This window comes from Aulonocara stuartgranti (genome assembly GCF_965226115.1).
Source record: "Aulonocara stuartgranti genome assembly, chromosome: 10".
NCBI lineage: Eukaryota > Metazoa > Chordata > Actinopteri > Cichliformes > Cichlidae > Aulonocara > Aulonocara stuartgranti.
Window position 1 is genome coordinate 27,581,699 of NC_138946.1, and position 14,757 is coordinate 27,596,455.

Consider the following 14,757-nt stretch of genomic DNA (forward strand, 5'->3'; position numbering starts at 1 on the left):
TGCACTGTTAGTTGATTATTTACCTGCCGCATTAACGGGAGAGGACGTGCAAACGTTACCGCTGCTGCTGGGTTGAGATTCACGAGTCCGGAGCGGAATTAAAAACACGACATTCATTTAAGGTCATCGCGTGTTTTGTGAGGAAATGCTTTTGCATATTCGTAGTGTTTCCTCCCTTAAATGAAGTATCTACTTTGCAAGTATTGCAAGTTGCCCTGTTGTCATCCGTTCTCGTAAAGTATAATCAAACTTTTGAGCGTTTGAGCCGCTTAGGTGCTGTGTTTCCTGCCAGGTAAATGACGCTCCGCAACGTGGTGACGTCATTTGGGGCGACTGGAATCGATAAGGGAATCGTTTGCAAAAATGGCAAACAATTCCAAGGAATTGAAACAGTGGGAACCGGTTCTCAACAAGAACCGGTTTTCGATACCCATCCCTAATAACCACACAGGCTGACTTACAACAAATGCTGGCTGAAGAATGTGATGCCATCCCACAGCACTGTGTGTCCAAGCTGGTGACCAGAATGAGGAAGTGGTGCCAGGCTGTTGTGGCTGTGTATGGTTCTTCCACATGTTACTAAGGTCCCTGTTTGTTAAATGGATAAACTGTTAAATTGCTGATATGGTTTGTTTCTTCAGAATTCAATTATCCACTCTAATGAATGACACTACACAAGAGTCAGTAGCAGAACAAGCTGTTTGACATTTGCAGAGAAGATGGCACATTTTTCATGGGCACAACCCACATTTGATTTAAAAAAAACAAACAAAAAAAACAAAAAAAAACAACAACTATCAAATCGTGCTGACCTGTTGACAGTTAAGCATCTGGTATGTTTTTCACATTCTACTGTAAATCAAATAAGGGTTTTTAAGATTTGCAAATCATTGCTTTCTGTACCACTTTTTTATAAATGGGGTTGTATCACTCCCTGAAGCAGTGAGGTCCTACCAGTTAAGCTGCTCCTGTCAGTGCTGTAGAGCTGAACAGGTGACAGCTTCTCAGTCTTGGGAACGAGGAGGGTTGTGCCAGTGTCTGAGGTACCGTGGGTAAGCCGGGTAGACACAGCAGAGCCTCTGGAGGTGCTAGTTTGAGGTCCACTGTGGCCCAGGGTGGCACTCTGGCTTTGCAGAGGTGTCAACACGGGGATCCCTACCGACCAACCGGCCCCGTGCTGCAGCTGTGATGACGGTCCACCTACATGCGATCCTCTGCTTGTCTGCTGAGCAACACATGGTATCCAATTAGAAGACCTGTCTCACAAAAATGAAATCACTTTCCCCTGAAAGGATGTGGCACAGACTATTTAGAGCAGAGGTTTGAACCAACACATGCGCATATATATATATATATATATATATATATATATATATATATATATATATATATATATATATATATATTAGGGGTGCAACGATATTCGTATCGGTATTGAACCGTTCGATACAGTGCTTTCGGTTCGGTACGCAGATGTATCAAACAATACAACATTTGTAATTTATTTTATCAATTTTCCTTCTGACGATGCTGTCTGTGTTGAGTGCTCAGTGAATCTGTGTTCGACTACTCCGCCTAGGCTGCACTGTCGAGCGCAGATCCACTGAGCGCTCAACACAGACAGCATAGTCAGAAGGAAGAGCGCAGGGCAAGCTAGCGAGACAGAAGTTAAGCTCTCCTTGCAACAGGCAAATTGAACCTCATTCAGATCTGGCGTTTGGAATTATTTTGGTTTTCATGTGACGTATGACCCTGAAGGTAAGCGAGTCATGGACTAAAGTAAAATAGTATGTTGGATGTGCCATGCAATGCTCAATTACATTGGTGTGAACTAGTGTGTTAGCGCAGTTAGCTCGTTAACGTGTTGGCCGTCTAGCCCCATGCACGGAGCGATCGGCGGTAGCTCGTTAACGGAGATTTGCCGTGTTGTGGCGTTAAGGTCATTTCAACGAGATTAACCTGAAAGCACTAGTGGGAACACAACGAATATGACTGCACATTTACGCCGACATCATCCTAGTGCAAAGACAAGTGGAAGCAGACAAAAAAAAGCAAGCATGCTACTAACTTTAGCCGAGTCATTTAGACAGCTGTTAGCACATGATTCTCCTTATGCTGCTGAGAATATAGCCCAGAAGAAGCGGATAGTATAGCTTTTATTTTGGAAAGAGCCATTTCTCTGTAATAAACTCTCTTTTCCAAAGATGAGTGATTCCTCAATCAGATACAGGGCTTGCAATATCGCTAGCCCGACGTCCCGGGGCTAGCGATTTTTTCCAGTCGGGCTACCAAAATCTATCTCTTCCCTGCCCGTCGGGCTATTGTAGGAAAAATATATGTCAATGCTTTTGCATTCTTTCAGAAATGTAGCTGGGTAATTATGTCATTGGCATCGGTGAGCCACTGTCAATATGTGACATATTGAAATCGCGTTTGAATTTGCGCTTGTTTTTTTGCTTTCACTTTGCAATCGTGCGAACTGTGTATAGAGAGCAACAGCACTGATCTGTGAGTGATGATAATTTGCGCACCAATTCCTCTGACATCGTCTTATTAATCGTTAGCTTACTATGCAAACATGACAAGTGAAATCTCCCGCAGCAAGCTTAAACATGTGAGAGGTTGATCGCGCAGAGAATCGCTGAGCTTATGTGAGTGCGTGTGTAAAAGCATTTCAGTTCTGCTGAGCCAAATAAGACAGGTCAGGGTGAAGAAGTGACAGCCAAAGAAAAGCTTACCACAAAACGGAGAAGTTATGACAAATCAGACTATAAGGCAAAAAGAAAGTGCAGCTTTATGGTTTCATGGACAAAATAATTTCTGTGGCTGCAATATGACGAGCTATATAACCAGGGCTGCACATAAGTGGTCCGCAGGTGCGCATTCGCTCTCACGGACAATAACCATATCCAACTTCTTAATAGCAATGAACTGGTCTGCATTGGTGCATCATATCTTTATTCTCTTCCCCCTCCTGCCCCCCCCCCCCCTCTTTCTTAAATAGATAACTATCATATCTGATATCATATCTCACAGTACAATAATATTGAATGGGTTGCATTGTTGTATTTTGTCATGTTTCTCAGGTCTTTGTCTGAATTTCTACGAACATTATTGCTAAGGATTGTCTTATTGCATTGGAGTCACACTGGGTTAAATATGTACACTTGGGTTTTAAGGGGTATTTATTATTTTCTTCTTTTTTTTTGGGTTGTATGGAAGCCCCAAACGCAATTTCATTGTTCTTGACAATGACAATAAATAAATAAATACTAAATACTAAATAAAAAACGCGCACAAGGGTTAGGGTTAGGGTTAAATTTAAAAACTGTACTTTTGAGTTAAAATATATATTTATAATTTTAATAAATGACAAATTAAAAATTTGTGTATCGTTGCACCCCTAATATATATATATATTAGGGGTGCAACGATACACAAAATTCACGGTTCGGTTCGGTTCGATACTTTGGTGTCACGGTTCGATATTTTTTCGATACAAAAAAAATGTTCATGCATTTTTAATTTGTCATTTATTAAAATTATAAATATATATTTTAACTCAAAAGTACAGTTTTTAAATTTAACCCTAACCCTAACCCTTGTGCGCGTTTTTTATTTTGACAGCGAATGTGCACCTGCGGACCACTTATGTGCAGCCCTGGTTATATAGCTCGTCATATTGCAGCCACAGAAATTATTTTGTCCATGAAACCATAAAGCTGCACTTTCTTTTTGCCTTATAGTCTGATTTGTCATAACTTCTCCGTTTTGTGGTAAGCTTTTATTTGGCTGTCACTTCTTCACCCTGACCTGTCTTATTTGGCTCAGCAGAACTGAAATGCTTTTACACACGCACTCACATAAGCTCAGCGATTCTCTGCGCGATCAACCTCTCACATGTTTAAGCTTGCTGCGGGAGATTTCACTTGTCATGTTTGCATAGTAAGCTAACGATTAATAAGACGATGTCAGAGGAATTGGTGCGCAAATTATCATCACTCACAGATCAGTACTGTCGCTCTCTATACACAGTTCGCACGATTGCAAAGTGAAAGCAAAAAAACGAGCGCAAATTCAAACGCGACTTCAATATGTCACATATTGACAGTGGCTCACCGATGCCAATGACATAATTACCCAGCTACATTTCTGAAAGAATGCAAAAGCATTGACATATATTTTTCCTACAATAGCCCGACGGGCAGGGAAGAGATAGATTTTGGTAGCCCGACTGAAAAAATCGCTAGCTCCGGGACGTCGGGCTAGCGATATTGCAAGCCCTGTATCTGATTGAGGAATCACTCATCTTTGGAAAAGAGAGTTTATTACAGAGAAATGGCTCTTTCCAAAATAAAAGCTATACTATCCGCTTCTTCTGGGCTATATTCTCAGCAGCATAAGGAGAATCATGTGCTAACAGCTGTCTAAATGACTTGGCTAAAGTTAGTAGCATGCTTGTTGTTTTTGTCTTTGCACTAGGATGATGTCGGTGTAAATGTGCAGTCATATTCGTTGTGTTCCCACTAGTGCTTTCAGGTTAATCTCGTTGAAATGACCTTAACGCCACAACACGGCAAATCTCCGTTAACGAGCTACCGCCGATCGCTCCGTGCATGGGGCTAGACGGCCAACACGTTAACGAGCTAACTGCGCTAACACACTAGTTCACACCAATGTAATTGAGCATTGCATGGCACATCCAACATACTGTTTTACTTTAGTCCATGACTCGCTTACCTTCAGGGTCATACGTCACATGAAAACCAAAATAATTCCAAACGCCAGATCTGAATGAGGGTCAATTTGCCTGTTGCAAGGAGAGCTTAACTTCTGTCTCGCTAGCTTGCCCTGTGCTCTTCCTTCTGACTATGCTGTCTGTGTGGAGCGCTCAGTGGATCTGCGCTCGACAGTGCAGCCTAGGCGGAGTAGTCGAACACAGATTCACTGAGCGCTCCACACAGACAGCATCGTCAGAAGGAAAATTGATAAAATAAATTACAAATGTTGTATTGTTCGATACATATGCGTACCGAACCGAAAGCACTGTATCGAACGGTTCAATATCGATACGAATATCGTTGCACCCCTAATATATATATATATATATATATATATATATATATATGAGATTAGGAACTTATAATGGACATAAATCTGCTTGCTGAATGAAAAGAGACCGCTTGCTATGTCCTCTTTTGTTTAGGTTAGATGAGTAAACTTTTAGATGTAACCTATTTATCAGGTAAGCTTTTGAAAATTTCTGCAGTCTTCTACAAAAACATTAACACTAAGGTGCGGCTTACTAAGGACACCTGTGTCTATTGCCAGCACACAGCACTCCTTTAGTTGCTCATACTTACATACATATATCAGTAATACAATGCTGAGTGGCCTTGATGATATGAATATCCATTCTCCAGTAGCACTTGGTAAAAGTCACTAAAGTTCATTAGTTATTTCTTGTTGACATGCTGTGCTAAGCCAGTTTTCCACACTCACTGAGGAGCTAGAGGATGATGACCTCTGAGCTTTGGCTGTCACTGGAGCAGTATCAAATCCCAGGGTTGGCTTTCCTGATAACACAAATCCAAAATTAAACATTAGCCCACTGCATTTTTTATTTTTGTTTTACTTAAAAAACTGTTAGTTGAGGAAGAACATGTCAGAATTCACTCACGTTCATGAGCCCCAGTGGAGAGCAGTTTAGCCAGACAGCTAGTGGGTGGGGGAGTGGATGGAAGTACAGGGGGGGCAGCTGTCCTCGCTCCTCCTGTCTTTTGCTTATGCTTCCCTTTGGCCCCCGTAAATGTCACCTGTTCTGGCACTGAGAAGCAGTGAGCTGCTGTGACAGAGGGCAGCGCTGCATGGACCGGGTCAGATACAACAGCTAGGTAAGAGAGAGAGTGGCAGGGAGTCTGGGAGTACGTTTCCCCTGTGTGAGGGTATCCGTGAGCCTGCTGCGCAGCACCCTGAGCCCCCATGGTGGAGGCTGTGTGAGTGATGACAGTGGAGGTTCCACTGCTTGTCGTATAGTAACCAAACTTGTGGCATGGCAGTGGGTACAAAAAGGGAATACTAGCAGAGGCCGTCTGTTCAGTGCTGCTGCTAAATGCTATAGAAACTGGTGCATCATGGTATGACTGAGCAATATAAGGCATGGCTTCTGTTATGATGTTGGATGTGTGGTATTCTCCACAATCCTGGCCAGAGCTGGTCTGGTTTGGCCGGGTATTAGATATAGAGGGGTGGGACAGATTGTCAGATAGTAGATTGGGCTGGGAAAAAAATTAATCTGTTTTACTGATTAAACAAGAATAACATTAGATGCTGGAATAATTGAATAATTCTGCACAAGCAGACAATAAACACAAACAGAAGAAGCTGATAACAGCAGCAGTACCTGAGCCAGCTGCGTGTCGATGAGAAGCCGGGGCGCTGTTGCCACAGGGGAGGGAACTGGAGCAAACGCTGCACCAGAAGAACTCCCAAAATAGCTACAGTCCGCAAAACCAGTGTGCTCGGTGGGTTGGCCACGGTTGTTCATAAAGATATCTGAGAAAGAGTACAGTATATATAGTATGTTATTCAGAATATCAACTGGAAAAGGCTCTGATACAGCAGGAAGATAACACATTTAAAAGAATAATCTAATTAAATAAAGTACACGTGACATATATAGACATTCAACAAAAACTAACCAATATATCAATCAACTGTTTATAAGTAACTCAAATTTTATGCTGAAAAGGAAGTAGGAAGTAGAAAATTAAATGATCCTACCCCGCCTTCCTGTCTAATGAATGATAGAAATATTCTTCTTACTTTTAAAGGCCTGCCAGCGGCACACACACACACACACACACACACACACACACACCTTAGATATTTTACTTCATGGTAAAATAATACATGGAAAGTAGGATAGTGCTCTCTGGTGGACAACTGAAGAAACAGAGGTTATACCAAATAAGGATTTTGTATTTTGTGTACTGCAGTTTCTGTTACATTGTATATACAGTGACCAGTGTAGCATTCCGATAAAAACCAGTTTTTGCAGATTTTCTAGACATGGTACAGTGGGGCAAAAAAGTATTTAGTCAGCCACCGATTGTGCAAGTTCCCCCACCTAAAATGATGACAGAGGTCAGTAATTTGCACCAGAGGTACACTTCAACTGTGACAGACAGAATGTGAAAAGAAAAAAAAAAAAAAAAAAAAAAAAAATCCATGAATCCACATGGTAGGATTTGTAAAGAATTTATTCGTAAATCAGGGTGGAAAATAAGTATTTGGTCAATAACAAAAATACAACTCAATACTTTGTAACATAACCTTTGTTGGCAATAACAGAGGTCAAACGTTTACTATAGGTCTTTACCAGGTTTGCATACACAGTAGCTGGTATTTTGGCCCATTCCTCCATGCAGATCTTCTCGAGAGCAGTGATGTTTTGGGGCTGTCGCCGAGCAACACGGACTTTCAACTCCCGCCACAGATTTTCTATGGGGTTGAGGTCTGGAGACTGGCTAGGCCACTCCAGGACTTTCAAATGCTTCTTACGGAGCCACTCCTTTGTTGCCCAGGCGGTGTGTTTTGGATCATTGTCATGTTGGAAGACCCAGCCTCGTTTCATCTTCAAAGTTCTCACTGATGGAAGGAGGTTTTGGCTCAAAATCTCACGATACATGGCCCCATTCATTCTGTCCTTAACACGGATCAGTCGTCCTGTCCCCTTGGCAGAAAAACAGCCCCATAGCATGATGTTCCCACCCCCATGCTTCACAGTAGGTATGGTGTTCTTGGGATGCAACTCAGTATTCTTCTTCCTCCAAACACGATGAGTTGAGTTTATACCAAAAAGTTCTACTTTGGTTTCATCTGACCACATGACATTCTCCCAATCCTCTGCTGTATCATCCATGTGCTCTCTGGCAAACTTCAGATGGGCCTGGACATGCACTGGCTTCAGCAGCGGAACACGTCTGGCACCGCGGGATTTGATTCCCTGTCGTTGTAGTGTGTTACTGATGGTGACCTTTGTTACTTTGGTCCCAGCTCTCTGCAGGTCATTCACCAGGTCCCCCCGTGTGGTTCTGGGATCTTTGCTCACCGTTCTCATGATCATTTTGACCCCACGGGATGAGATCTTGCGTGGAGCCCCAGATCGAGGGAGATTATCAAAATCAAATCAAATCAAATCAGATCACTTTTATTGTCACATCACATGTGCAGGTACATTGGTACAGCACATGTGAGTGAAATTCTTGTGTGCGAGCTTCACAAGCAACAGAGTTGTGCAAAATACAATAATGTAAACAAGCAAAATACAAGAATGGCTACATCTGAAACTAATAAATATATGTACAATATATAATAGTATATGCATTTTTCTACGTGTGTGTGTGTGTGTGTGTGTGTACACATATTTTACAAATTAAATAGAGTAAACAATAAATAAAATATATAAAATAAAATATACAGAGTGAGACATGTGCAAAACAGTGGCGTTACTGTACAGTATGGAGTGCATAATGTTAAAGTTCCAGTAGTGAAGCTGAGGTGTCTATGAAGTGTTCAGCAGTCTGATGGCCTGATGGAAAAAGCTGTCTCTCAGTCTGCTGGTACGGGACCGGATGCTGCAGAACCTCCTTCCTGATGGAAGTAGTCTGAACAGTTTATGGCTGGGGTGACTGGAGTCCTTGATGATCCTCCCCACTTTCCTCAGGCACCGCTTCCTGTAGATGTCTTGGAGGGAGGGAAGCTCACCTCCAATTATCCGTTCAGAGCACCGCACTACTCGCTGGAGAGCTTTGCAGTTGTAGGCGGTGCTGTTGCCATACCAGGTGGTGATGCATCCAGTGAGGATGCTCTCAATGGCACAGTGATAGAAGGTCCTGAGGATGCGGGGGCTCATGCCGAATCTTTTCAGCCTCCTGAGAAAGAAGAGGCGCTGCTGCGCCTTCTTCACTGTTTTGTTTGTGTGTACTGACCACGTAATGGTCTTGTATGTCTTCCATTTTCTGATAATTGCTCCCACAGTTGATTTTTTCACACCAAGCTGCTTGCCTATTGTAGATTCACTCTTCCCAGTCTGGTGCAGGTCTACAATACTTTTCCTGGTGTCCTTCGAAAGCTCTTTGGTCTTGGCCATGGCGGAGTTTGGAGTCTGACTGTTTGAAGCTGTGGACAGGTGTCTTTTATACAGATGATGAGTTCAAACAGGTGCCATTCATACAGGTAACGAGTGGGGGACAGAAAAGCTTCTTACAGAAGACGTTACAGCTCTGTGAGAGCCAGAGATTTTCCTTGTTTGAGGTGACCAAATACTTATTTTCCACCCTAATTTACGAATAAATTCTTTACAAATCCTACCATGTGAATTCATGGATTTTTTTTTTTACATTCTGTCTCTCACAGTTGAAGTGTACCTCTGGTGCAAATTACTGACCTCTGTCATCATTTTAAGTGGGGGAACTTGCACAATCGGTGGCTGACTAAATACTTTTTTGCCCCACTGTATAACACTAGTACTTACACCGTACAGCCATGAGTATTCACACAACCATTCAAATCACTGAATTCAGGTGTTCCAGTCACTTTCATGGCCACAGGTGTATATAAGAAAAAAAAGTAAAAAAAAAAAAAAAAAAAAAAAATCACACACCTAGTCATGCAGAGTGCTTCTACAAACATTTGTGAATGAATGGGTCGCTCTCAGGAGCTCAGTGAATTCTAGTGACAGGATGCTGCCTGTGCAGTGAGTTTTAAAGTTTCCTCACTGCTAAATATTCCAAAATCAACTGTTAGTGGTCTTATAACAAAGTGGAAGCAATTGGGAACGACAGCAACTCAGCTACAAAGTGGTAGGCGACGTAAACTCACAGAGCAGTGTCAGTGGATGCCGAGGCACATAGTTAACAGAGGTCACTAACTTTCCGCAGAGTCAGGAGAACCCTACTTGTCTAACTGCATTGTGTAAAGTATGATGGAGAGGGGATTATAGTGTGGCATTGCTCTTCAGGAGTAGGGCTCGGCCTTTTAGTTCCAGTGATAGGAACTTAACTGGCCTACACAGAGTGCTGATCTCACAGAACACCTTTGAAATTAATAAGAGCGGAGTCTGAAAGCTGGGTCTTCTCATCAGTCATCGGTTTCTGACCTCATAAATGCAGTTTTGGAAGAATGGTCAAAAATTCCCATAAACACTCCTAAACCTTGTGGAAAGCCTTCCCAGTAGAGCTGAAGCTGTTATATTTTCAAAGGGTGTGCCAACTTCATATTAAATCCTGTGGATTAAAAATGGGATGTCACTCAAGTTCATTTGCGTGTGAAGGCAGACAACTGAATACTTTTTGCAGTATAGTGTCTCTTCCGTCTTTATTTTAAGATAAAAGAGACAAAGAACAGAAATGGAAAATTAAACCCTCACACAATGTGAAGCTCTCTGATTGAGATAATCAGTCAGGGTATTTACATTTTATTTGCCAGGTCACATAGTTTTAAATCTATGCTGGCAGGTTGCCAGTTTTTTCACATGTTATTTAAGGTTTGAGCAGTCAATATTAACTGTCTTCACTCAAACTGGCAGTAACCCTAAGTTTTCCTGAACTGAGCGTCTTTCATCAAGACACATTGTTCAGAATGCCTCATGATCTCACAGTAGGTAATGCATACCAAAAGCTCTTTTTTTTATCTCAGTAAAAAGAAAACTCAGTATTTTCATGTAAGAGAAATACAGAGAAATCATGAATTAATTAAGAGCGCTGACAGATACTAGCTGCCTGGTCACTGTGACAAAAAAAGCAAAGACACCACACAGCTGATACTTCAGGAGCCTGTCAGGGCAGTAAGAACAAACACACACACACAAACACAGCAGTGGGCAACAGGTTGTCTGTTGGTTACAAAGACTTACTTGTAGCCATGGGGCTGCAGGATTGCATCACTGAAAGTAATACAAATGCCAGAAAAATCACAGCCATTGTTGCCCTGAGCAAGAAACTAAACTCTAACCTGGTTCCTTCCTCTTGCTTGAAGCTTTGCTCCTCTTTTGCTGCAGGCTGACTCGATTCAGTATAAAGACTAAAGCAGACACCCCAGGCATACTGCCATATTGGCTTCTTGTCCAGTACGTGTCAGCTTGGTAAGTTAGGTTCTCTACATTTAGTCATGCTTTACAAAGACATTTACTTTACCTTGCATCAATTAACTTTCAGCCATTTGTAAAAGCTATGCTATCACTTTTAAAGCCGGCAAGCTTGCTAACAGTTGCATATTTATACCTCTAAATGATACAAAGCAGGAGTGAAACTTGTGTGAAGCCATGTGTTGGTCCATCTAATCAATATTAGTGCAACTTTCATTCATTTCAGCTCAATTTATGTTATATTAGCTCCCTATGCCATGAATTTATAAAATCCAATCAAAATTAAATGAAATCACAGACCTGAAAGCTACAGCTCAATAGGAATTGTGGTAACAACATAATTTTACTTTATAAAAAAAATAGAAAATCATCATAATCATCTTCCAGCCCATCAATATTTATTTCCCTAGTTTCTAGGTGGTGCCAAAAGTAGCAATAGTGGTTAAATACATCCTCTTCCACTTCCCCATTTTCCCCAGTTCAACCCTGCCTTTGACAATCCTTTAACTCATGAATGCCAAAGAACATACTGCTGACATAGCACAAATCAGAGGAGTGTCCCTCAAGGTTTTTTCACTCATCAACATCTGGAATAGAAACTTAATTTATGTACTACAAAAATATGATTAAGATAATCATCAGCCAAATATGGCTGATAAGAATCTAATCTTAAAAACTCAAGTACTCTTCACACTATATCATGCACTGTCAGAAAGCATCTAACTGTAATCAACCTGTGATTGGATGCATTAATCAGTTCTTCACATGTTCACATTTACAGATAAACAGATGGACATATGAAAGGGTAGAAAGTACCTGGTATATCCATGAAATCATCCAGGTTGGGCTGCAGTGGAGTCAAGCCTGGTTGAATCATGTCAGCATTGCTGGTGTATGCTGAAGTGGAAGAGAACATAATAATAGATGCATGCGTGAGAAAGAAATGCTCTAGTGCTATTGTGTTTTTTGTTTTTTGTTTTTTTTTGACAAGTCATCTTTCATCATAGGGAATTTCCTTATTTGTAATGTGGGTTTCATTGGCTGAATTGCTAACCCATGTGACCAGCAGACAGAGTCACCAAACTGAGGTAGGAACTTAGAAAGTGAAATACTTCTACATTATATTAAAGCATAGTTTGGATTTGTTTGCCCTCTTGCTGAGAGTTAGAAGATGGATCTTTCATCAAAGGCTGTTTTTAACATAGATTAGCAAAAAGTGGACACTGGTAAATGGCCTGCATTTGTATAGCACTTTACTCAGTCCCTAAGGACCCCAAAGCACTTTACACTACATTCAGTCATTCACACACTGGCAATGGCAAGCTACGTTGTAGCCAGAGCTGCCCTGGGGCGCACTGTCAGAGGCGAGGCTGCCGTACACTGGTGCCACTGGGCCCTCTGACCACCACCAGTAGGCAAACATGGGGTTAGTATCTTGCCCAAGGATATTTGGCATGCAGCCAAGAGGCAGCCTGGGATCGAACCACCAACCTTCTGATTAGAGGCTGACCTGCTCTGCTACCTGAGCTACAGTCACCCCAGACACTGGCAGAAACAGCCAGCTGGCTGTGTTTAAAGGCAACCTGTCCACCTGCCAGCTGAAGAAATCACATATCTTATTTGTTTAGGTTGCACAAGAAACAAAGTGTTGATGGGGACTTCCTGCTTTGCCTTGTTGTTCCCTTGTCACCGTGAGATGGCTTGGAAAACAGCACAGACTCCAAAATGTATTGTGTCTGATAGTCCCCAGCTCTGACTGAGCTTTAGGCGTGCTGATCCACATTGCCTTTTTACCCATGTTTTCATCTTTTTAAGCTAGGACAACCATCTGCTGGGTAAAGGCATACTTTGAACAGACAGATAATGAGAGCGTTGGGAAGTGCGAATGGATGACAGGCTACTGTTAAACCCCCCCACACACACACACACAAAAACAAACAAACAAAAAAACAGGTGATGTAGCACTGCAGTAAACAGGCCCCATCCCTACTTTTATATGTTGCTGGTATCAAATTTTAAAGAGAAAAAAAAATATATATATATGTGTATTTCTCAATTTCTCTGCATTTTATATGATGCCCATGTATTATTTTCCATCAAATTTAACTTTTAATTATTTGAAAATTAATGCATTCTGCTGTTATTTACCTTTTTTTTGGAAAAGGGCATCCATTTCTGAAAACAAGACCACATTTAAAATGAGAGAAATAAAAGTCCAACCATATCTCTATGATTATGTTCCTTTTTTGCTGAAAATCTGTCCCTAAAGCTCCTGTCTATGACAGACTTGAGTTAGAAATATTATTTTGGGCAATTTATTTGATTCTAAAAGTAAAATGAACCAGGATATAATTTTCAGCCCAGTAACAACTAATTGGAATCAATTATTTAATCCATGCACTATGCAGCCTACGATCAGCCTTGCTTTTAAATGCTTCCGATCAAATTCTGCAGGATTTGAGACACAAGTCCCTGCTGAAAGTCATTCCACAAACTTGTCTACTACTCACTGTTGTGTCGCTCGCTGGTCCAGGGACATGGCTTCTGTGTCATGGTGAATAGGGTGTCAGAGATGTCGGACAGAAGGCAGTCCAGGTCAAACATGTGGACCTCCGCGGGGACAGCTTCAGGTTCCTGGTATGTCTGATAGGGCCATTTGTCCTGCCTGGCTTGGCAGATCTGACCCTGCCAAACATCAACAAGGAATCAGAACACTTACAGGATCTGACATGCCAAGTTAATCCCAGATCTATCCATTAGGGGCTCAACATAAATAGAGCTGGAAAGTCCTAATTCATCAATGACTTCTAGTTCTCCCAATCTGTGCCTGCAATTAGTGCTCTATGAAAACTTTGTGTCACGTTTGTTCCGCTGATAAATGACAAAATGCCTCTCAAAACTAATATTAAAACAGCAAGAAAAAAAAACATCTATCTCCAGTTACACACAAAACAAAACTGCACACCTACAGCATTCACAACTTCAACATGAAACATGTGCTAAGCTGTCATCTCCCCCCCCATCCCTTTCTGCCCCTTCTCCTTTGGAAACCCAGTGAACAACTCACAGAAATGAAGTGCCAAAGCCAGCCTGTTTGAGATGCTTTGTTTCACCCCGATCTTCTACTCCGCCTTTACCTTCCACTTCTAAGCCCAGGGCCACATTTATAGGGAAGCCCACCAGATTGAGCCGGAAACTATTTCTGATTACGTCTGAACACACGACATCCCCTCTTAGAATACAAGCACGCACGAGCAGAAATGAGGTAAGATTGTTGTGCGCACATGTATGTGTGTATGTGTGCGCGTGTGCATGTGGGGTGCATCATGAAAAAGCTGTTTTGACACATTGTTCAGAAACAGTGGGCCCTCACAGGTTTTCATTATGTTGGCTTTGTTCATTTCTTTATTTTGATGTCTCACCATTTCAATAAGAGCGGCAGCCTTTTGTCCCTGACCTAATTCTGGGAGTCGCACACACACACACGTGCATGCAAACTGTAAAAGGCCCCTGCTAAACACAAACTGATGCTGCTTGGAGAAAATATACACATGCATATGAGCGGCTGAAAGACTGCAGCATCGACAGGGTGCGTTTACATCGTTTGG

General features: G+C 41.8%; 1 protein-coding gene and 1 long non-coding RNA gene across 4 annotated transcripts in view; one reads left to right on the forward strand and one right to left on the reverse strand.

Moving 5' to 3' along the window:
* LOC309715454 overlaps nt 1-14,757 on the forward strand; it is a 135,400-nt gene that overhangs the window by 107,611 nt on the left and 13,032 nt on the right. The window lies entirely within an intron of this gene.
* The window catches only part of mlxipl (MLX interacting protein like), a 35,481-nt gene that overhangs the window by 15,288 nt on the left and 5,436 nt on the right, over nt 1-14,757 (reverse strand). For both annotated transcript variants that reach the window (XR_014279209.1, XM_082548590.1), the window contains 6 exons: nt 13,660-13,834; nt 11,966-12,046; nt 6,404-6,555; nt 5,681-6,278; nt 5,503-5,576; nt 955-1,222 (listed from right to left, as the gene is read on the reverse strand). Coding sequence is in view for 1 of the 2 variants with exons in the window: in XM_082548590.1 (XP_082404716.1) it covers nt 955-1,222; nt 5,503-5,576; nt 5,681-6,278; nt 6,404-6,555; nt 11,966-12,046; nt 13,660-13,834 (1,348 nt within the window). In the remaining variant the exon portion in view is untranslated. The remainder of the gene's footprint in view (nt 1-954; nt 1,223-5,502; nt 5,577-5,680; nt 6,279-6,403; nt 6,556-11,965; nt 12,047-13,659; nt 13,835-14,757) is intronic.